This window comes from Oncorhynchus masou, chromosome 12 (genome assembly GCF_036934945.1).
Source record: "Oncorhynchus masou masou isolate Uvic2021 chromosome 12, UVic_Omas_1.1, whole genome shotgun sequence".
NCBI classification, from domain to species: domain Eukaryota; kingdom Metazoa; phylum Chordata; class Actinopteri; order Salmoniformes; family Salmonidae; genus Oncorhynchus; species Oncorhynchus masou.
Genome location: NC_088223.1, coordinates 94,079,688 through 94,104,822, shown reverse-complemented (window position 1 = coordinate 94,104,822; position 25,135 = coordinate 94,079,688). Strand labels below are relative to the sequence as shown.

At 37.9% G+C, this 25,135-nt stretch overlaps 1 protein-coding gene and 1 long non-coding RNA gene across 3 annotated transcripts in view; both read left to right on the top strand.

The window, feature by feature from the left end:
* Positions 1-25,135, top strand: part of LOC135551084 (uncharacterized) — a 160,548-nt gene that overhangs the window by 120,215 nt on the left and 15,198 nt on the right. The gene's annotated exons all lie outside the window — the stretch shown is intronic.
* The window catches only part of LOC135551083 (uncharacterized), a 41,002-nt gene that overhangs the window by 6,963 nt on the left and 8,904 nt on the right, over positions 1-25,135 (top strand). For both annotated transcript variants that reach the window (XR_010457182.1, XM_064982479.1), the window contains exons 2-5: positions 13,568-13,764; positions 14,030-14,167; positions 14,319-14,457; positions 21,389-21,563. Coding sequence is in view for 1 of the 2 variants with exons in the window: in XM_064982479.1 (XP_064838551.1) it covers positions 13,568-13,764; positions 14,030-14,167; positions 14,319-14,457; positions 21,389-21,563 (649 nt within the window). In the remaining variant the exon portion in view is untranslated. The remainder of the gene's footprint in view (positions 1-13,567; positions 13,765-14,029; positions 14,168-14,318; positions 14,458-21,388; positions 21,564-25,135) is intronic.

Below are 25,135 nucleotides of genomic sequence, written 5' to 3'. Positions count from 1 at the left end.
CCACTCCTATTCACTACTTATACCCACTACTATTCACTACTTATACCTACTCCCATTCACTACTTATACCCACTAGTATTCAAAACTTATACCCACTACTATTCACTACTTATACCCACTACTATTCACGACTTATACCCACTACTATTCACTATTTATACCCACTACTTATACCCACTCCTATTCACTACTTACACCCACTCCTATTCACTACTTATACCCACTACTATTCACTATTTATACCCGCTACTTATACCCACTACTATTCACTACTTATGCCCACTGCTATTCACTACATAGACCCACTACTATTCACTATTTTTACCCACTACTATTCACTACTTATACCACCTACTATTCACTACTTATACCCACTACTATTCACTACTTATACCCACTACTTATACCCACTCCTATTCACTACTCATACCCACTACTATTCACTATTTGTACCCACTACTATTCACTACTTATACCCAATCATATTCACTACTTATTCCCACTCCCATTCACTACTTATACCCCCTACTCTTCACAACTTATTCCCACTACTATTCACTACTTAGACCCAGTTCAATTCACTACTTATACCCACTACTTATACCCACTCCTATTCACTACTTATGCCCACTACTATTCACTACTTATACCCACTACTATTCACGACTTATACCCACTACTATTCACTATTTATACCCACTACTTATACCCACTCCTATTCACTACTTACACCCACTCATATTCGCTACTTATACCCACTACTATTCACTATTTATACCCGCTACTTATACCCACTACTATTCACTACTTATACCCACTACTATTCACTACTTATACCCACTACTATTCACTACTTATACCCACTACTATTCACTACTTATACCCGCTACTATTCACTATTTATACACACTACTATTCACTACTTATACCCACTACTTATATCCACTACTATTCACTACTTATACCCACTACTATTCACTACTTATACCCACTCCTATTCACTACTTGTACACACTCCTGTTCACTACTTATACACACTACTATTCACTACTTATACCAACTCATATTCATTACTTATACCCTCCACTATTCACTACTTATACTCACTCCTATTCACTACTTATACCCACTACTATTCACTATTTACACCCACTACTATTCACTACTTATACCCACTACATATACTCACTACTATTCACTACTTATACCCACTACTTTTCACTACCTATACCCACTACTATTCACTATTTCTACTCACTACTTATACCCACTCCTATTCACTACTTACAACCACTCCTATTCACTACTTATACCCACTCCTATTCACTAATTATACCCACTACTATTCACTACTTATATCCACTACTATTCACTACTTATACCCACTCCTATTCACTACTTATACCCACTAATATTCACTACTTATATCCACTACTATTCACTACTTGCACCCACTACTTATACCCACTACTATTCACTACTTATACCCACTACTATTCACGACTTATACCCACTCCTATTCACTACTTATACCCACTACTATTCACTACTTATACCCACCTCTATTCACTACTTATACCCACTGCTATTCACTACTTGCACCCACTACTTATACCCACTACTATTCACTACTTATACCCACTACTATTCACTACTTATACCCACTGCTATCCACTACTTATACCCACTCCTATTCACTACTTACACCCACTCATATTCACAACTTATACCCACTCCTATTCACTAATTATACCCACTACTATTCACTACTTATATCCACTACTATTCACTACTTACACCGACTCCGATTCACTACTTATACCCACTCCTATTCACTACTTATACCCACTAATATTCACTACTTATACCCACTAATATTCACTACTTGCACCCACTACTTATACCCACTACTATTCACTACTTATACCCACTAATATTCACTACTTATACCCACTACTATTCACTACTTGCACCCACTACTTATACCCACTACTATTCACTACTTATACCCACTACTATTCACGACTTATACCCAATCCTATTCACTACTTATACCCACTACTATTCACTACTTATACACACCTCTATTCACTACTTATACCCACAACTATTCACTACTTATACCCACTGCTATTCACTACTTGCACCCACTACTTATACCCACTACTATTCACTACCTTTACCCACTCCTATTCACCACGTATACCCGCTCCTATTCACTGCTTATATCCACTGCTATTCACTACTTGCACCCACTCATATTCACTACGTATACCCACTACTATTCACTACATATACCCACTATTATTCACTACTTATACCCACTCCTATTCACTACTTTTACCCACTCCTATCTACTACTTATACCCACTCCTATGAACTACTTATGCTCACTGCTATTCACTACTTATACCCACTGCTATTCAGGATTTATACCCACTACTATTCAATACTTTTACCCACTCTTTTCCACTACTTATACCCACTCCTATTCACTACTAATTACCACTGCTATTCACTACTTATACCATCTACTATTCACTACTTATACCCACTACTATTCACTACTTATACCTGCTCCTAATCACTACTTATACCCACTACTATTCACTACATATACCCAATCACATTCACAACTTATTCCCACTACTATTCACTAACTAGACCCAGTTCTATTCACTACTTATACCCACTACTTATACCCACTCATATTCACTACTTATTCCCAATACTATTCACTACAAATACCCACACCTATTCACTACTTATGCACACTACTAGTCACTACTTATACCCACTCCTATTCACTACTTATACCCACTACTATTCAATACTTATACCCACTACTATTGACTACTTATACCCACTCCTATTCACTACTTATACCCACTACCTATACACGCTCCTATTCACTACTTATACCCACTCCTATTCACTAATTATACCCGCTCCCATTCACTCCTTTTACCCACTACTATTCACTACTTATACCCACTGCTATTCACTACTTATACCCACTCAAATTCGCTACTTATACCCACTCATATTCACAACTTATTCCCACTACAATTCACTACTTATACCCACTACTATTCACAACTTATACACACTCCTATTCCCTACTTATACCCACTCCGATTCACTACTTATACCCACTGCTATTCACTTCTTATACCCACCAATTATACCCACTACTATTCAATACGTATAACCACTACTATTCACAATTTATACCCACTCCTATTCACTACTTATACCCACTCCTATTCATTTCTTATACCCACTACTATTCACTACTTATACCCACTCCTATTCACTACCTATACCCACTACTATTCACTACTAATACCCACTACTCTTCACTACTTATACCCACTCCTATTCACTACTTATACCCACTACTATTCAATACTTATACCCACTACTATTCACTATTTATAAACACTACTATTCACTATTTATACACATTCATATTCGCTACTTATTCCCGCTTATATTCACTACTTATACCCATGCATATTCACTACTCATTCCCACTTACTTTCACTACTTATACACATTCCTATTCACTACTTACACCCACTCCTATTCACTACTTATACCCACTACTATTCACTACTTATACCTACTCCCATTCACTACTTATACCCACTCCTATTCACTACTTATACCAACTACTATTCACTACTTATACCCACTGCTATTCACTATGTATACCCAATCTTTTCACTACGTATACCCACTCCTATTCACTACTTATACCCACTACTATTCACTACTTATACCCACTGCTATCCACTACTTATACCCACTCCTATTCACTACTTACATCCACTCATATTCACAACTTATACCCACTCCTATTCACTAATTATACCCAGTACTATTCACTACTTATATCCACTACTATTCACTACTTACACCGACTCCGATTCACTACTTATACCCACTCCTATTCACTACTTATACCCACTAATATTCACTACTTATACCCACTAATATTCACTACTTGCACCCACTACTTATACCCACTACTATTCACTACTTATACCCACTAATATTCACAACTTATACCCACTACTATTCACTACTTGCACCCACTACTTATACCCACTACTATTCACTACTTATACCCACTACTATTCACGACTTATACCCAATCCTATTCACTACTTATACCCACTACTATTCACTACTTATACACACCTCTATTCACTACTTATACCCACGACTATTCACTACTTATACCCACTGCTATTCACTACTTGCACCCACTACTTATACCCACTACTATTCACTACCTTTACCCACTCCTATTCACCACGTATACCCGCTCCTATTCACTGCTTATATCCACTGCTATTCACTACTTGCACCCGCTCATATTCACTACGTATACCCACTACTATTCACTACATATACCCACTATTATTCACTACTTATACCCACTCCTATTCACTACTTTTACCCACTCCTATCTACTACTTATACCCACTCCTATGAACTACTTATGCTCACTGCTATTCACTACTTATACCCACTGCTATTCAGGATTTATACCCACTACTATTCAATACTTTTACCCACTCTTTTCCACTACTTATACCCACTCCTATTCACTACTAATTACCACTGCTATTCACTACTTATACCATCTACTATTCACTACTTATACCCACTACTATTCACTACTTATACCTGCTCCTAATCACTACTTATACCCACTACTATTCACTACATATACCCAATCACATTCACAACTTATTCCCACTACTATTCACTAACTAGACCCAGTTCTATTCACTACTTATACCCACTACTTATACCCACTCATATTCACTACTTATTCCCAATACTATTCACTACAAATACCCACACCTATTCACTACTTATGCACACTACTAGTCACTACTTATACCCACTCCTATTCACTACATATACCCACTACTATTCACCTCTTATGCGCACTACTAATCACTACTTACACCCACTCCTGTTCACTACTTATACCCACTACTATTCACTACTTATACCCACTCCTATTCACTACTTATACCCACTCCTATTCACTACTTATACCCAATACTATTCACTTCTTATACCCAGCACTATTCACTACTTATACCCACTACTATTCACTACTTATACCCACTACTATTGACTACTTATACCCACTCCTATTCACTACTTATACCCACTACCTATACACGCTCCTATTCACTACTTATACCCACTCCTATTCACTAATTATACCCGCTCCCATTCACTCCTTTTACCCACTACTATTCACTACTTATACCCACTGCTATTCACTACTTATACCCACTCAAATTCGCTACTTATACCCACTCATATTCACAACTTATTCCCACTACAATTCACTACTTATACCCACTACTATTCACAACTTATACACACTCCTATTCCCTACTTATACCCACTCCGATTCACTACTTATACCCACTGCTATTCACTTCTTATACCCACTAATTATACCCACTACTATTCAATACGTATAACCACTACTATTCACAATTTATACCCACTCCTATTCACTACTTATACCCACTCCTATTCATTTCTTATACCCACTACTATTCACTACTTATACCCACTCCTATTCACTACCTATACCCACTACTATTCACTACTAATACCCACTACTCTTCACTACTTATACCCACTCCTATTCACTACTTATACCCACTACTATTCAATACTTATACCCACTACTATTCACTATTTATACACACTACTATTCACTATTTATACACATTCATATTCGCTACTTATTCCCGCTTATATTCACTACTTATACCCATGCATATTCACTACTCATTCCCACTTACATTTACTACTTATACACATTCCTATTCACTACTTACACCCACTCCTATTCACTACTTATACCCACTACTATTCACTACTTATACCTACTCCCATTCACTACTTATACCCACTAGTATTCAAAACTTATACCCACTACTATTCACTACTTATACCCACTACTATTCACGACTTATACCCACTACTATTCACTATTTATACCCACTACTTATACCCACTCCTATTCACTACTTACACCCACTCCTATTCACTACTTATACCCACTACTATTCACTATTTATACCCGCTACTTATACCCACTACTATTCACTACTTATACCCACTGCTATTCACTACATAGACCCACTACTATTCACTATTTTTACCCACTACTATTCACTACTTATACCACCTACTATTCACTACTTATACCCACTACTATTCACTACTTATACCCACTACTTATACCCACTCCTATTCACTACTCATACCCACTACTATTCACTATTTGTACCCACTACTATTCACTACTTATACCCAATCATATTCACTACTTATTCCCACTCCCATTCACTACTTATACCCCTACTCTTCACAACTTATTCCCACTACTATTCACTACTTAGACCCAGTTCAATTCACTACTTATACCCACTACTTATACCCACTCCTATTCACTACTTATGCCCACTACTATTCACTACTTATACCCACTACTATTCACGACTTATACCCACTACTATTCACTATTTATACCCACTACTTATACCCACTCCTATTCACTACTTACACCCACTCATATTCGCTACTTATACCCACTACTATTCACTATTTATACCCGCTACTTATACCCACTACTATTCACTACTTATACCCACTACTATTCACTACTTATACCCACTACTATTCACTACTTATACCCACTACTATTCACTACTTATACCCGCTACTATTCACTATTTATACACACTACTATTCACTACTTATACCCACTACTTATATCCACTACTATTCACTACTTATACCCACTACTATTCACTACTTATACCCACTCCTATTCACTACTTGTACACACTCCTGTTCACTACTTATACACACTACTATTCACTACTTATACCAACTCATATTCATTACTTATACCCTCCACTATTCACTACTTATACTCACTCCTATTCACTACTTATACCCACTACTATTCACTATTTACACCCACTACTATTCACTACTTATACCCACTACATATACTCACTACTATTCACTACTGATACCCACTACTTTTCACTACCTATACCCACTACTATTCACTATTTCTACCCACTACTTATACCCACTCCTATTCACTACTTACAACCACTCCTATTCACTACTTATACCCACTACTATTCACTATTTATACCCACTACTTATACCCACTACTATTCACTACTTATACCCACTACTATTCACTATTTATACCCACTACTATTGACTACTTACACCCGCTACTATACACTATTTATACCCACTACTATTCACTACATATACCCAATCACATTCACAACTTATTCCCACTACTATTCACTAACTAGACCCAGTTCTATTCACTACTTATACCCACTACTTATACCCACTCATATTCACTACTTATTCCCAATACTATTCACTACAAATACCCACACCTATTCACTACTTATGCACACTACTAGTCACTACTTATACCCACTCCTATTCACTACATATACCCACTACTATTCACCTCTTATGCGCACTACTAATCACTACTTACACCCACTCCTGTTCACTACTTATACCCACTACTATTCACTACTTATACCCACTCCTATTCACTACTTATACCCACTCCTATTCACTACTTATACCCAATACTATTCACTTCTTATACCCAGCACTATTCACTTCTTATACCCACTTCTATTCACTACTTATACCCACTACCTATACCCACTCCTATTCACTACTTATACCCACTCCTATTCACTAATTCTACCCGCTCCCATTCACTACTTATACCCACTACTATTCACTACTTATACCCACTCCTATTCACTACTTATACCCACTACTATTCACTACTTATACCCACTACTATTGACTACTTATACCCACTCCTATTCACTACTTATACCCACTACCTATACACGCTCCTATTCACTACTTATACCCACTCCTATTCACTAATTATACCCGCTCCCATTCACTCCTTTTACCCACTACTATTCACTACTTATACCCACTGCTATTCACTACTTATACCCACTCAAATTCGCTACTTATACCCACTCATATTCACAACTTATTCCCACTACAATTCACTACTTATACCCACTACTATTCACAACTTATACACACTCCTATTCCCTACTTATACCCACTCCGATTCACTACTTATACCCACTGCTATTCACTTCTTATACCCACTAATTATACCCACTACTATTCAATACGTATAACCACTACTATTCACAATTTATACCCACTCCTATTCACTACTTATACCCACTCCTATTCATTTCTTATACCCACTACTATTCACTACTTATACCCACTCCTATTCACTACCTATACCCACTACTATTCACTACTAATACCCACTACTCTTCACTACTTATACCCACTCCTATTCACTACTTATACCCACTACTATTCAATACTTATACCCACTACTATTCACTATTTATACACACTACTATTCACTATTTATACACATTCATATTCGCTACTTATTCCCGCTTATATTCACTACTTATACCCATGCATATTCACTACTCATTCCCACTTACATTCACTACTTATACACATTCCTATTCACTACTTACACCCACTCCTATTCACTACTTATACCCACTACTCTTCACTACTTATACCTACTCCCATTCACTACTTATACCCACTAGTATTCAAAACTTATACCCACTACTATTCACTACTTATACCCACTACTATTCACGACTTATACCCACTACTATTCACTATTTATACCCACTACTTATACCCACTCCTATTCACTACTTACACCCACTCCTATTCACTACTTATACCCACTACTATTCACTATTTATACCCGCTACTTATACCCACTACTATTCACTACTTATACCCACTGCTATTCACTACATAGACCCACTACTATTCACTATTTTTACCCACTACTATTCACTACTTATACCACCTACTATTCACTACTTATACCCACTACTATTCACTACTTATACCCACTACTTATACCCACTCCTATTCACTACTTATACCCACTACTATTCACTATTTGTACCCACTACTATTCACTACTTATACCCAATCATATTCACTACTTATTCCCACTCCCATTCACTACTTATACCCCCTACTCTTCACAACTTATTCCCACTACTATTCACTACTTAGACCCAGTTCAATTCACTACTTATACCCACTACTTATACCCACTCCTATTCACTACTTATGCCCACTACTATTCACTACTTATACCCACTACTATTCACGACTTATACCCACTACTATTCACTATTTATACCCACTACTTATACCCACTCCTATTCACTACTTACACCCACTCATATTCGCTACTTATACCCACTACTATTCACTATTTATACCCGCTACTTATACCCACTACTATTCACTACTTATACCCACTACTATTCACTACTTATACCCACTACTATTCACTACTTATACCCACTACTATTCACTACTTATACCCGCTACTATTCACTATTTATACACACTACTATTCACTACTTATACCCACTACTTATATCCACTACTATTCACTACTTATACCCACTACTATTCACTACTTATACCCACTCCTATTCACTACTTGTACACACTCCTGTTCACTACTTATACACACTACTATTCACTACTTATACCAACTCATATTCATTACTTATACCCTCCACTATTCACTACTTATACTCACTCCTATTCACTACTTATACCCACTACTATTCACTATTTACACCCACTACTATTCACTACTTATACCCACTACATATACTCACTACTATTCACTACTTATACCCACTACTTTTCACTACCTATACCCACTACTATTCACTATTTCTACCCACTACTTATACCCACTCCTATTCACTACTTACAACCACTCCTATTCACTACTTATACCCACTACTATTCACTATTTATACCCACTACTTATACCCACTACTATTCACTACTTATACCCACTACTATTCACTATTTATACCCACTACTATTGACTACTTACACCCGCTACTATACACTATTTATACCCACTACTATTCACTACTTATACCCACTACTATTCACTACTTATACCCACTACTATTCACTACTTATACCCACTACTATTCACTACTTATACCCACTACTATTCACTACTTGTACCCGCTCCTATTCACTACTTATACCCACTACTATTCACTACTTATACCCACTCATATTCATTACTTATACCCACTACTATTCACTACTTATACACACTCCTATTCACTACTTATACCCACTCCTATTCACTACTTATACCCATTGATATTCACTACTTATACCCACTCATATTCATTACTTATACCCACTCATATTCATTACTTATACCCACTCCTATTCACTACTTATACCCACTCCTATACACTACTTATACCCATTTATATTCACTACTTATATCCACTCATATTCATTACTTATACCCACTACTATTCACTACTTATACCCACTACTATTCACGACTTATACCCACTACTATTCACTATTTATACCCACTACTTATACCCACTCCTATTCACTACTTACACCCACTCCTATTCACTACTTATACCCACTACTATTCACTATTTATACCCGCTACTTATACCCACTACTATTCACTACTTATACCCACTGCTATTCACTACATAGACCCACTACTATTCACTATTTTTACCCACTACTATTCACTACTTATACCACCTACTATTCACTACTTATACCCACTACTATTCACTACTTATACCCACTACTTATACCCACTCCTATTCACTACTTATACCCACTACTATTCACTATTTGTACCCACTACTATTCACTACTTATACCCAATCATATTCACTACTTATTCCCACTCCCATTCACTACTTATACCCCCTACTCTTCACAACTTATTCCCACTACTATTCACTACTTAGACCCAGTTCAATTCACTACTTATACCCACTACTTATACCCACTCCTATTCACTACTTATGCCCACTACTATTCACTACTTATACCCACTACTATTCACGACTTATACCCACTACTATTCACTATTTATACCCACTACTTATACCCACTCCTATTCACTACTTACACCCACTCATATTCGCTACTTATACCCACTACTATTCACTATTTATACCCGCTACTTATACCCACTACTATTCACTACTTATACCCACTACTATTCACTACTTATACCCACTACTATTCACTACTTATACCCACTACTATTCACTACTTATACCCGCTACTATTCACTATTTATACACACTACTATTCACTACTTATACCCACTACTTATATCCACTACTATTCACTACTTATACCCACTACTATTCACTACTTATACCCACTCCTATTCACTACTTGTACACACTCCTGTTCACTACTTATACACACTACTATTCACTACTTATACCAACTCATATTCATTACTTATACCCTCCACTATTCACTACTTATACTCACTCCTATTCACTACTTATACCCACTACTATTCACTATTTACACCCACTACTATTCACTACTTATACCCACTACATATACTCACTACTATTCACTACTTATACCCACTACTTTTCACTACCTATACCCACTACTATTCACTATTTCTACCCACTACTTATACCCACTCCTATTCACTACTTACAACCACTCCTATTCACTACTTATACCCACTACTATTCACTATTTATACCCACTACTTATACCCACTACTATTCACTACTTATACCCACTACTATTCACTATTTATACCCACTACTATTGACTACTTACACCCGCTACTATACACTATTTATACCCACTACTATTCACTACTTATACCCACTACTATTCACTACTTATACCCACTACTATTCACTACTTATACCCACTACTATTCACTACTTATACCCACTACTATTCACTACTTGTACCCGCTCCTATTCACTACTTATACCCACTACTATTCACTACTTATACCCACTCATATTCATTACTTATACCCACTACTATTCACTACTTATACACACTCCTATTCACTACTTATACCCACTCCTATTCACTACTTATACCCATTGATATTCACTACTTATACCCACTCATATTCATTACTTATACCCACTCATATTCATTACTTATACCCACTCCTATTCACTACTTATACCCACTCCTATACACTACTTATACCCATTTATATTCACTACTTATATCCACTCATATTCATTACTTATACCCAATCCTATTCACTACTTATACCCACTCCTATTCACTATTTATACCCACTACTATTCACTACTTATACCCACTACTGTTCACTACTTATACCCACTACTATTCACTACTTATACCCACTACTATTCACTACTTATACCCACTTCTATTCACTACTTATACCCACTACTATTCACTACTTATACCCACTACAATTCACTACTTATACCCACTACTATTCACTACTTATACCCACTCCGATTCACTACTTATACACACTACTATTCACTACTTATACCCATTCCGATTCACTACTTATACCCACTACTATTCACTACTTATACCCACTACTATTCACTACTTATACCCACTACTATTCACTACTTATACCCACTCCGATTCACTACTTATTCCCACTCCTATTCACTACGTATACCCACTACTATTCACAACTCATACCCACTACTATTCACTGCTTATCCTCACTCATATTCACTACTGTTAATACCTATGTGTTGTTTTGAATTGATAGTATCTATTGTTGATAACTAAGTGTTGTTTTGAATTGATTTTGTATGATGTGGATAACTAAGTGTTGTTATGAGTTGATATTATCTATTGTTTTGTCTGTTGTTGATAACTAAGTGTTGTTTTGAGTTGATTTTGTCTGTTGTTGATAACTAAGTGTTGTTTTGAATTGATATTATCTATTGTTGATAAGTGTTGTTATGAGTTGATATTATCTATTGTTTTGTCTGTTGTATAACTAAGTGTTGTTTTGAATTGATATTATCTATTGTTGATAACTAAGTGTTGTTGTGAGTTGATTTTGTGTGTTGTTGATACCTAAGTGTTGTTTTGAATTGATATTATCTATTGTTGATAACTAAGTGTTGTTGTGAGTTGATTTTGTCTGTTGTAGATAACTAAGTGTTGTTTTGAATTGATATTATCTATTGTTGATAACTAAGTTTGGTTGTGAGTTGATTTTGTCTGTTGTAGATAACTAAGTGTTGTCCACCAATGAGTGTTGTGTCTAACCACTCCCTCTTCAGGCTTTGATGGAACATGGCTTGTTCCCTACAGAAGGCTTGTTGTATCATTGTTGTCCCTGACAAAGGCTGAAATTAATCAGAGTTTAGAATGTTCTGTACTATTGAACATACCATAATGATAAAGGCATTTAGCTATATGAAGAATGCCTTGCTCCTGCTTGTTCTCTTACCCTCCTTACCAAACAGAACATTTATCTAGGTTACACACTTGTTAAAGACAGCAGTCTTGCAATGTGTCTGAAGTGGTGGTTTAATGAAGTGTGTCATTGCAGGTGGACCTTGATTACAAGATAACCTTCCACTCTACCGTCTGCCAAACTGATACCTGGTATTGTATCAGTGGGGACTGTGGGAATGAGATCAGTTTAGTGGTTAACACCGTGGACCAGGGGATATCTGAGGACTGGTGTCAGACAGAGGGAGTCATGACTAGACACGTCTCCAATAACACACAGACCTTTGATCTGCTGTGAGTGTTTCTTTTCTATTCAAATCTTCCATCCGTTACCAGTGTGTTTATGAACCTGATTTGTAGTAACAGGGAACAGCTAAGTTATTTTATCTTGGTTACCAAAGTAGTTCTAGACAATATGTCCAACATGTCCCATGACATCAGAAAGGACAAACTCCACATTAGTTAAAACACACAGTATTGTACATGATGCACATCATTACAACAGTGTTTAGGATGTTTCTTCAACTCACCTTTCACCTTTGTCTCTTTATCATTACAGATTGGATGGCGGAAACTGGATAGACAATGATAATTCTGTTCGTGCTTGGAGGCTGTGGACTCATGTGGATCTTGGGGTCAGGTCTGACACGAAGACAGTCAACCGATCTCCACAGACCACTGTCGTACCTCTGATGCGGTAAATACTCCTACTTATCGGTGTTAAATTATTTAGTTTAGTGATTTTATCCACATGTGTGTTGTATTCAATCAATTAAAAACAGGTCTGAAACACCTCTCTCTCACTCTCTCTCACTCTCACTCTCTCTCACACTCACTCTCACTCTCAGTGTCCCTGCTAATTGTCCAAGAGATTTCAACCTGTTGCCGTTTGATCCAGACGGGGATGAGGTCAGATGCAGATATGCAGTACCAACGGACGAGTGTGTCACATCAAGTGACCTTCCTAATGACTTCACTCTACAAGAGGTTAGTATCCAAATAGAACAATACATACAACAATGGACTATGATGATGATAGTAGTGAAAGGGAATAGATAATTAGCACTTAAACTGCCAGTCCTCGCTGCCAATGAGCAGCCATTTTGACAATAGACTATGATGATGATGGCAACAACCAGCTGGTCAAAGCAGGTTACTGTCATTGTAACAGAGCAGGGCAACAACCAGCTGGCCAAAGCAGGTTACTGTCATTCAACAAGCCAAGGCAACAACCAGCTGGCCAAAGCAGGTTACTGTCATTCAACATGCCAAGGCATTTTGATCGACCCTGGTAAGAGAGAGACTCTGTACCCCCGACACTGAACTGCTTTCTGTGTCACTGCGACCTTACTATCTTCCCTGTGAGTTCCCCCAATTATTTGTTACAGTTACTGTTGTGTACATTCAACCTAAAGCTAATATAACAAAGGCATCAGAGATGATTCATAATCTGTTGCAGAAACTGGAATCCATCTCCCCCGATGCACCCAAATCTATTTTAGGGGATTTTAACCACTTTTCTTTGCACTAAATCCTGCACACATACCACCAGTATGTGAAATGTCACTCTAGGAAAAATAGGACTCTTGACTTGTGGGACCAAATATATCAAATATATAAATATATAAATATAAATATAAATAAATAAATATATCTGCCACCACCAGACATCCCCTGGGGACATCAGACCACAATGTGGTCTACAGTCGTGGACAAAAGTTTTGAGAGTGACACAAATATTCATTTTCATAAAGTCTGCTCCCTCAGCTTGTATGATGTCACTTTGCATACACTCCAGAATGTTATGAAGAGTGATCAGATGAATTGCAATTAATTGCAAGGTCCCTCTTTGCCATGCAAATGAACTGAATCCCCCAAAAAACATTTCCGCTGTATTTCAGCCCTGCCACAAAAGGACCAGCTGACATGTCAGTGATTCTCTCGTTAACACAGGTGTGAGTGTTGACAAGGACAAGGCTGGAGATCACTCTGTCATGCTGATTGAGTTTGAATAACAGACTGGAAGCTTCAAAAGGAGGGTGGTGTTTGGAATCATTGTTCTTCCTCTGTCAGCCATGGTTACCCTGCAAGGAAGCACGTGCCGTCATCATTGCTTTGCACAAAAAGGGCTTGACAGGCAAGGATATTGCTGCAAGTAAGATTGCACCTAAATCAACAATTTATCGGATCATCAAGATCTTCAAGGAAAGCGGTTCTATTGTTGTGACGAAGGCTTCAGGGCGCCCAAGAAAGTCCAGCAAGCACCAGGACCGTCTCCTAAATTTAATTCAGCTGCGGGATCGGGGCACCACCAGTACAGAGCTTGCCCAGGAATGGCAGCAGGCAGGTGTGAGTGCATCTGCACGCACAGTGAGGCAAAGACTTTTGGAGGATGGCCTGGTGTCAAGAAGGGCAGCAAAGAAGCCACTTCCCTCCAGGAAAAACATCAGGGACAGACTGATATTCTGCAAAAGGTACAAGGATTGGAATGCTGAGGACTGGGGTAAAGTCATTTTCTCCGTTGAATCCCCTTTCCGAATGTTTGGAATCCGGAAAAAAGCTTGCCTGGAGAAGATAAGGTGAGCGGTACCATCAGTCCTGTGTCATGCCAACAGTAAAGCATTCTGACACCATTCATGTGTGAGGTTGCTTCTCAGCGAAGGGACTGGGCTCACTCACAATGTTGCCTAAGAACACAGGCATGAATAAAGAACGGTACCAACACATCCTCCGAGAGCAACTTCTCCCAACCATCCAGGAACAGTTTGGTGACGAACAATGCCTTTTCCAGCATGATGGAGCACCTTTCCAAAAGTGATAACGAAGTGGTAACTAAGTGGCTCGGGGAACAAAACATCGATATTTTGGGTCCATGGCCAGGAAACTCCCCAGACCTTAATCCCATTGAGAACTTGTGGTCAATCCTCAAGAGGCGGGTGGACAAACAAAAACACACACATTCTGACAAACTCCAAGCATTGATTATGCAAGAATTGGCTGCCATCAGTCAGGATGTGGCCCAGAAGTTAATTGACAGCATGCCAGGGCGGATTGCAGAGGTCTTGAAAAAGAAGGGTCAACACTGCAAATATTGACTCTGCATCAACTTCATATAATTGTCAATAAAAGCCTTTGACACTTATGATTATACTTGTAATTATACTTACTTAATATTTGTGTCATTCTCAAAACCTTTGGCCACGACTGTTCCTCAGGCCAACCTACTGTCTCCTGGAGAGGGAGAAACCCACAGTTAAAACTACCTCAGGCCAACCTACTGTCTCCTGGAGAGGGAGAAACCCACAGTTAAAACTACCTCAGGCCAACCTACTGTCGGCTCCTAGAGAGGAGAAACCCACAGTTAAAACTACCTCAGGCCAACCTACTGGCTCCTGGAGAGGAGAAACCCACAGTTAAAACTACCTCAGCCCAACCTACTGTCTCCTGGAGAGGGAGAAACCCACAGTTAAAACTACCTCAGGCCAACCTACTGGTTCCTGGAGAGGGAGAAACCCACAGTTAAAACTACCTCAGGCCAACCTACTGTCTCCTGGAGAGGAGAAACCCACAGTTAAAACTACCTCAGGCCAACCTACTGTCTCCTGGAGAGGGAGAAACCCACAGTTAAAACTACCTCAGGCCAACCTACTGTCTCCTGGAGAGGAGAAACCCACAGTTAAAACTACCTCAGCCCAACCTACTGTCAGCTCCTGGAGAGGGAGAAACCCACAGTTAAAACTACCTCAGCCCAACCTACTGTCAGCTCCTGGAGAGGGAGAAACCCACAGTTAAAACTACCTCAGCCCAACCTACTGTCTCCTGGAGAGGGAGAAACCCACAGTTAAAACTACCTCAGCCCAACCTACTGTCAGCTCCTATAGAGGGAGAAACCCACAGTTAAAACTACCTCAGCCCAACCTACTGCCGGCTCCTAGAGAGGGAGAAACCCACAGTTAAAACTACCTCAGGCCAACCTACTGTCGGCTCCTAGAGAGGGAGAAACCCACAGTTAAAACTACCTCAGCCCAACCTACTGCCGGCTCCTAGAGAGGGAGAAACCCACAGTTAAAACTACCTCAGCCCAACCTACTGGCTCCTGGAGAGGGAGAAACCCACAGTTAAAACTACCTCAGCCCAACCTACTGTCGCCTCCTGGAGAGGGAGAAACCCACAGTTAAAACTACCTCAGGCCAACCTACTGTCTCCTGGAGAGGGAGAAACCCACAGTTAAAACTACCTCAGGCCAACCTACTGTCTCCTGGAGAGGGAGAAACCCACAGTTAAAACTACCTCAGCCCAACCTACTGTCAGCTCCTGGAGAGGGAGAAACCCACAGTTAAAACTACCTCAGCCCAACCTACTGTCTCCTGGAGAGGGAGAAACCCACAGTTAAAACTACCTCAGCCCAACCTACTGTCAGCTCCTATAGAGGGAGAAACCCACAGTTAAAACTACCTCAGCCCAACCTACTGCCGGCTCCTAGAGAGGGAGAAACCCACAGTTAAAACTACCTCAGGCCAACCTACTGTCGGCTCCTAGAGAGGGAGAAACCCACAGTTAAAACTACCTCAGCCCAACCTACTGCCGGCTCCTAGAGAGGGAGAAACCCACAGTTAAAACTACCTCAGCCCAACCTACTGGCTCCTGGAGAGGGAGAAACCCACAGTTAAAACTACCTCAGCCCAACCTACTGTCGCCTCCTGGAGAGGGAGAAACCCACAGTTAAAACTACCTCAGGCCAACCTACTGTCTCCTGGAGAGGGAGAAACCCACAGTTAAAACTACCTCAGGCCAACCTACTGTCTCCTGGAGAGGGAGAAACCCACAGTTAAAACTACCTCAGCCCAACCTACTGTCTCCTGGAGAGGGAGAAACCCACAGTTAAAACTACCTCAGGCCAACCTACTGTCGGCTCCTAGAGAGGAGAAACCCACAGTTAAAACTACCTCAGGCCAACCTACTGTCGCCTCCTGGAGAGGGAGAAACCCACAGTTAAAACTACCTCAGCCCAACCTACTGTCTCCTGGAGAGGGAGAAACCCACAGTTAAAACTACCTCAGGCCAACCTACTGTCGGCTCCTAGAGAGGAGAAACCCACAGTTAAAACTACCTCAGGCCAACCTACTGTCGGCTCCTGGAGAGGGAGAAACCCACAGTTAAAACTACCTCAGCCCAACCTACTGGCTCCTGGAGAGGAGAAACCCACAGTTAAAACTACCTCAGCCCAACCTACTGTCGCCTCCTGGAGAGGGAGAAACCCACAGTTAAAACTACCTCAGCCCAACCTACTGGCTCCTGGAGAGGGAGAAACCCACAGTTAAAACTACCTCAGGCCAACCTACTGTCGCCTCCTGGAGAGGGAGAAACCCACAGTTAAAACTACCTCAGCCCAACCTACTGGCTCCTGGAGAGGAGAAACCCACAGTTAAAACTGTCCAGATCTGGAATGACAACAGTATCACTTGCCTCCAGGGGTGGTTGGACTGTACTATGTGGGAGGTATTTGGTCTCCAGGGTGGTCTGACTGTACTATGTGGGAGGTATTTGGTCTCCAGGGTGTTCTGACTGTACTATGTGGGAGGTATTTGGTCTCCAGGGTGGTCTGACTGTACTATGTGGGAGGTATCTGGTCTCCAGGGTGTTCTGACTGTACTATGTGGGAGGTATTTGGTCTCCAGGGTGGTCTGACTGTACTATGTGGGAGGTATCTGGTCTCCAGGGTGGTCTGACTGTACTATGTGGGAGGTATTTGGTCTCCAGGGTGTTCTGACTGTACTATGTGGGAGGTATTTGGTCTCCAGGGTGTTCCGACTGTACTATGTGGGAGGTATTTGGTCTCCAGGGTGGTCTGACTGTACTATGTGTGAGGTATTTGGTCTCCAGGGTGGTCTGACTGTACTATGTGGGAGGTATTTGGTCTCCAGGGTGGTCTGACTGTACTATGTGGGAGGTATTTGGTCTCCAGGGTGGTTTGACTGTACTATGTGCAACAAAACTGACGGGTTGGTTGTTTAGCAACAAAACTGACGGGTCGGTTGTTCAGCGACAAAACCAACACTGCACAACTATGGGACAAAACAGACAGGGTTGGCTTAGATTGTTGACAACATGTAAACTATATTTACTCTCCAAATGTTTATTGAAAACATAAATACACTTTCACAATGAACACTTGTTGTCTCTCGCATCCAGCATTACAGTTGTTGGTTAGATAGCTAGATATTCTTTTTGCCATATTAACATAGACATGACATCAGTCAAAACACCTCAAAACAAGACATGGTATTTATAACAAGATACATCGAGCTGAAACGAGCCATCTCCGATTTCCCACATGGCAGCTTCTTGTCATTGTTGAGAACTATCTGATTGTTCAGAATCATAACAGCGCACTCCGTCCAGTCACGTCCATATTCTATCTGAAAAATAACACTGGATGTGTGTTTATGAAGGTCTTGGGTGACATTAGAATACAAAAATAGAGATATTTCATAGATGCAGCAACATTTTAATTAGTTTGCTCACTTCTGGAGCGCAGAGGAGAGGTGGTTCTTCTTGGAAAAATAGATTTTATGAAATCTCTTACATTTTAAGAGTTGGCATTTTAAGAGTGTTCTGGAAACCTCCGAATCTGCTCTTCTGATACTATATAGAAAGAAAGAAAAATGTCTTACCTGCATGTGACTCTATAGGTGGAATTAGAATTATTTAATACATTTCACTCAAAAATAAATAAATAAGAATTGTCTTACTAAAACTCTTTGTGATATCGAAATTCTAGAAACATGTATGTGTTAATTTAAAATGCTTATTTAGGGAAAGTCAAGGATGGATGAAAAAAAGGTACTAAAAGACGCTAGCTAATTCACCTTTACTAACAGCAGGCTTCCATTCTGATAGGAGAACCAGGTAGCAAAAGGCTTCCATTCTGATAGGATGACCAGGTAGCAGAAGGCTTCCATTCTGATAGGTTGACCAGGTAGCAGAAGGCTTCCATTCTGATAGGATGACCAGGTAGCAGAAGGCTTCCATTCTGATAGGTTGACCAGGTAGCAGAAGGCTTCCATTCTGATAGGATGACCAGGTAGCAGAAGGCTTCCATTCTGATAGGAGAACCAGGTAGCAGAAGGCTTCCATTCTGATAGGAGAACCAGGTAGCAGAAGGCTTCCATTCTGATAGGATGACCAGGTAGCAGAAGGCTTCCATTCTGATAGGATGACCAGGTAGCAGAAGGCTTCCATTCTGATAGGATGACCAGGTAGCAGAAGGCTTCCATTCTGATAGGATGACCAGGTAGCAGAAGGCTTCCATTCTGATAGGATGACCAGGTAGCAGAAGGCTTCCATTCTGATTGGATGACCAGGTAGCAGCAGGCCCCATTCTGATAGGAGAACCAGGTACCAGCAGGCTTCCTTTCTGATAGGATGACCAGGTAGCAGCAGGCTCCCATTTTGATAGGAGAACCAGTTAGCAGAAGGCTCCCATTCTGATAGGAGAACCAGTTAGCAGAAGGCTCCCATTCTGATAGGAGAACCAGTTAGCAGCAGGCCCCGTTCTGATAGGAGAACCAGGTAGCAGCAGGCTCCCATTCTGATAGGAGAGCCAGGTAGCAGCAGGCTTCCTTTCTGATATGATGACCAGGTAGCAGCAGGCCCCATTCTGGTAGGAGAACCAGGAAGCAGCAGGCTCACATTCTGATAGGAGAACCAGTTAGCAGCAGGCCCCATTCTGATAGGAGAACCTTGGATTACCTAGTGACTTTCCTGTAAATGTATTTTTACGACAGTTGAAATAAGATCATAAGGCATTATTAAGTTATATCCTTCAAGAATCTATAGGTTTATATAGTTGATTTAAAAGTCAAAAATGTATGTAGCCATAACACATTTAATCTTGTTTCTATCTTGTCTCCCTCAGAACTGCACCTTGTCATTTTGGGGCAACAGTAGTACCACTGGAACATATGCAGTTCAGTTAGTGATGGAGGATTTCCCGACTCAGTCCATCTCTCTCTCCTATACTGACGGATCTCAATATATCATGACCTCAAACAACACACTCTGCAATCTACCTGTTCACTTTGCAGTGAGAGGTACATATATGATCAATACAGTTTATCTTTATATCTAGGTTTATCTTTTATCTAGGTAGTTTATCTCTAGGTAGTTTATCTTTATATCTAGGAAGTTTATATCTAGGTAGTTTATCTTTATATCTAGGTAGTTTATATCCAGGCAGTTTATCTATATATCTAGGTAGTTTATCTTTATGTCTAGGTAGTTTATATCCAGGCAGTTTATCTTTATATCTAGGTAGTTTATATCTAGGTAGTTTATATCTAGGTAGTTTATATCTAGGTAGTTTATCTTATTTCTAGGTAGTTTATATCTAGGTAGTTTATCTTTATATCTAGGTAGTTTATATCTAGGTAGTTTATCTTTATATCTAGGTAGTTTATCTTATATCTAGGTAGTTTATATCTAGGTAGTTTATCTTATATCTAGGTAGTTTATATATAGGTAGTTTATCTTTATATCTAGGTAGTTTATATCTAGGTAGTTTATATCCAGGTAGTTTATCTTTAAATCTAGGTAGTTTATATCTAGGTAGTTTATCTTATATCTAGGTAGTATATATATAGGTAGTTTATCTTTATATCTAGGTAGTTTATATCTAGGTAGTTTATATCCAGGTAGTTTATCTTTAAATCTACGTAGTTTATCTTTATATCTATGTAGTTTATCTTTATATCTATGTAGTTTATCTTTATATCTAGGTAGTTTATCTTTATATCTAGGTAGTTTATATCTAGGTAGTTTGTCTTTATATCCAGGTAGTTTATCTTTATATCCAGGTAGTTTATCTTTATATCTAGGTAGTTTATATCTAGGTAGTTTGTCTTTACATCCAGGTAGTTTATCTTTATATCCAGGTAGTTTATCTTTATATCTAGGTCGTTTATATCTAGGAAATTTCTTTATATCCAGGTAGTTAATCTTTATATCCAGGTAGTTTATATTTATTTCTAGGCAGTTCATCTTTTTATCTAGGTAGTTTATTTTTATATATAGGTAGTTTATCTTTATATCCAGGTAGTTTATGTCTCGGAAGTTTATCTTTATATCCAGGTAGTTCATCTTTATGTCCAGGTAGTTTATCTTTATATCTAGGTAGTTTATCCTTATATCCAGGTAGTTTATCTTTATATCCAGGTACTTAGTTTATATCCAGGTACTTAGTTTATATCCAGGTAGTTTATCTTTATATCTAGGTAGTTTATATCTTGGTAGTTTATCTTTATATATAGGTAGTTTATCTTTATATCCAGGGAGTTTATCTTTATATCTAGGTAGTTTATCTTTATATCTAGGTAGTTTATCTTTATATCCAGGTAGTTTATCTTTATATCCAGGGAGTTTATCTTTATATCCAGGTAGTTCATCTTTATGTCCAGGTAGTTTATCTTTATATCTAGGTAGTTTATATCTTGGTAGTTTATCTTTATCTATAGGTAGTTTATCTTTATATCCAGGTAGTTTATCTTTATATCCAGGGAGTTTATCTTTATTTCTAGGTAGTTTATCTTTATATCACGGTAGTTTATATCTAGGATGTTTATCTTTATATCTAGGTAGTTTATATCTAGGTAGTTTATCTTTATTGCTAGGTAGTTTATATCTTGGTAGTTTATCTTTATATATAGGTAGTTTATATCTAAGTAGTTTATATCCAGGTAGTTCATCTTTAAATCTAGGTAGTTTATATCTAGGTAGTTTATCTTTATCTATAGGTAGTTTATCTTTATATCCAGGTAGTTTATCTTTATATCCAGGGAGTTTATCTTTATTTCTAGGTAGTTTATCTTTATATCCAGGTACGTAGTTTATATCCAGGTAGTTTATCTTTACATCTAGGTAGTTTATATCTTGGTATTTTATCTTTATCTATAGGTAGTTTATCTTTATATCCAGGTAGTTTATCTTTATATCCAGGGAGTTTATCTTTATTTCTAGGTAGTTTATCTTTATATCAAGGTAGTTTATATCTAGGATGTTTATCTTTATATCTAGGTAGTTTATATCTAGGTAGTTTATCTTTATTGCTAGGTAGTTTATATCTTGGTAGTTTATCTTTATATATAGGTAGTTTATATCTAAGTAGTTTATATCCAGGTAGTTCATCTTTAAATCTAGGTAGTTTATATCTAGGTAGTTTATATCTAGGTAGCTTATATCTAGGTAGTTTATCTTATATCTAGGTAGTTTATCTTATATCTAGGTAGTTTATCTTATATCTAGGTAGTTTATATCTAGGAAGTTTATCTTTATATCTAGGTAGTGTATATCTAGGTAGTTTATATCTAGGTAGTTTATATCTAGGTAGTTTATATCTAGGTAGCTTATATCTAGGTAGTTTATCTTATATCTAGGTAGTTTATCTTATATCTAGGTAGTTTATCTTATATCTAGGTAGTTTATATCTAGGAAGTTTATCTTTATATCTAGGTAGTTTATATCTAGGATGTTTATCTTTATATCTAGGTAGTTTATATCTAGGTAGTTTATCTTTATTGCTAGGTAGTTTATATCTTGGTAGTTTATCTTTATATATAGGTAGTTTATATCTAAGTAGTTTATATCCAGGTAGTTCATCTTTAAATCTAGGTAGTTTATATCTAGGTAGTTTATATCTAGGTAGCTTATATCTAGGTAGTTTATCTTATATCTAGGTAGTTTATCTTATATCTAGGTAGTTTATCTTATATCTAGGTAGTTTATATCTAGGAAGTTTATCTTTATATCTAGGTAGTTTATATCTAGGTAGTTTATATCTAGGTAGTTTATATCTAGGTAGCTTATATCTAGGTAGTTTATCTTATATCTAGGTAGTTTATCTTATATCTAGGTAGTTTATATCTAGGAATTTTATCTTTATATCTAGGTAGTTTATATCTAGGTAGTTTATCTTTATATATAGGTAGTTTATATCTAAGTAGTTTATATCCAGGTAGTTTATCTTTAAATCTAGGTAGTTTATATCTAGGTAGTTTATATCTAGGTAGTTTATATCTAGGTAGTTTATCTTATATCTAGGTAGTTTATCTTATATCTAGGTAATTTATCTTATATCTAGGTAGTTTATATCTAGGAAGTTTATCTTTATTGCTAGGTAGTTTATATCTTGGTAGTTTATCTTTATATATAGGTAGTTTATATCTAAGTAGTTTATATCCAGGTAGTTTATCTTTATATCTAGGTAGTTTATATCTAAGTAGTTTATATCCAGGTAGTTTATCTTTAAATCTAGGTAGTTTATATATAGGTAGTTTATATCCAGATAGTTTATCTTTAAATCTATGTAGTTTATCTTTATATCTAGGTAGTTTATCTTATATCTAGGTAGTTTATATCTAGGAATTTTATCTTTATATCTAGGTAGTTTATATCTAGGAATTTTATCTTTATATCTAGGTAGTTTATATCTAGGTAGTTTATCTTTTTATATAGGTAGTTTATATCTAAGTAGTTTATATCCAGGTAGTTTATCTTTACATCTAGGTAGTTTATATCTTGGTAGTTTATCTTTATCTATAGGTAGTTTATCTTTATATCCAGGTAGTTTATCTTTATATCCAGGGAGTTTATCTTTATTTCTAGGTAGTTT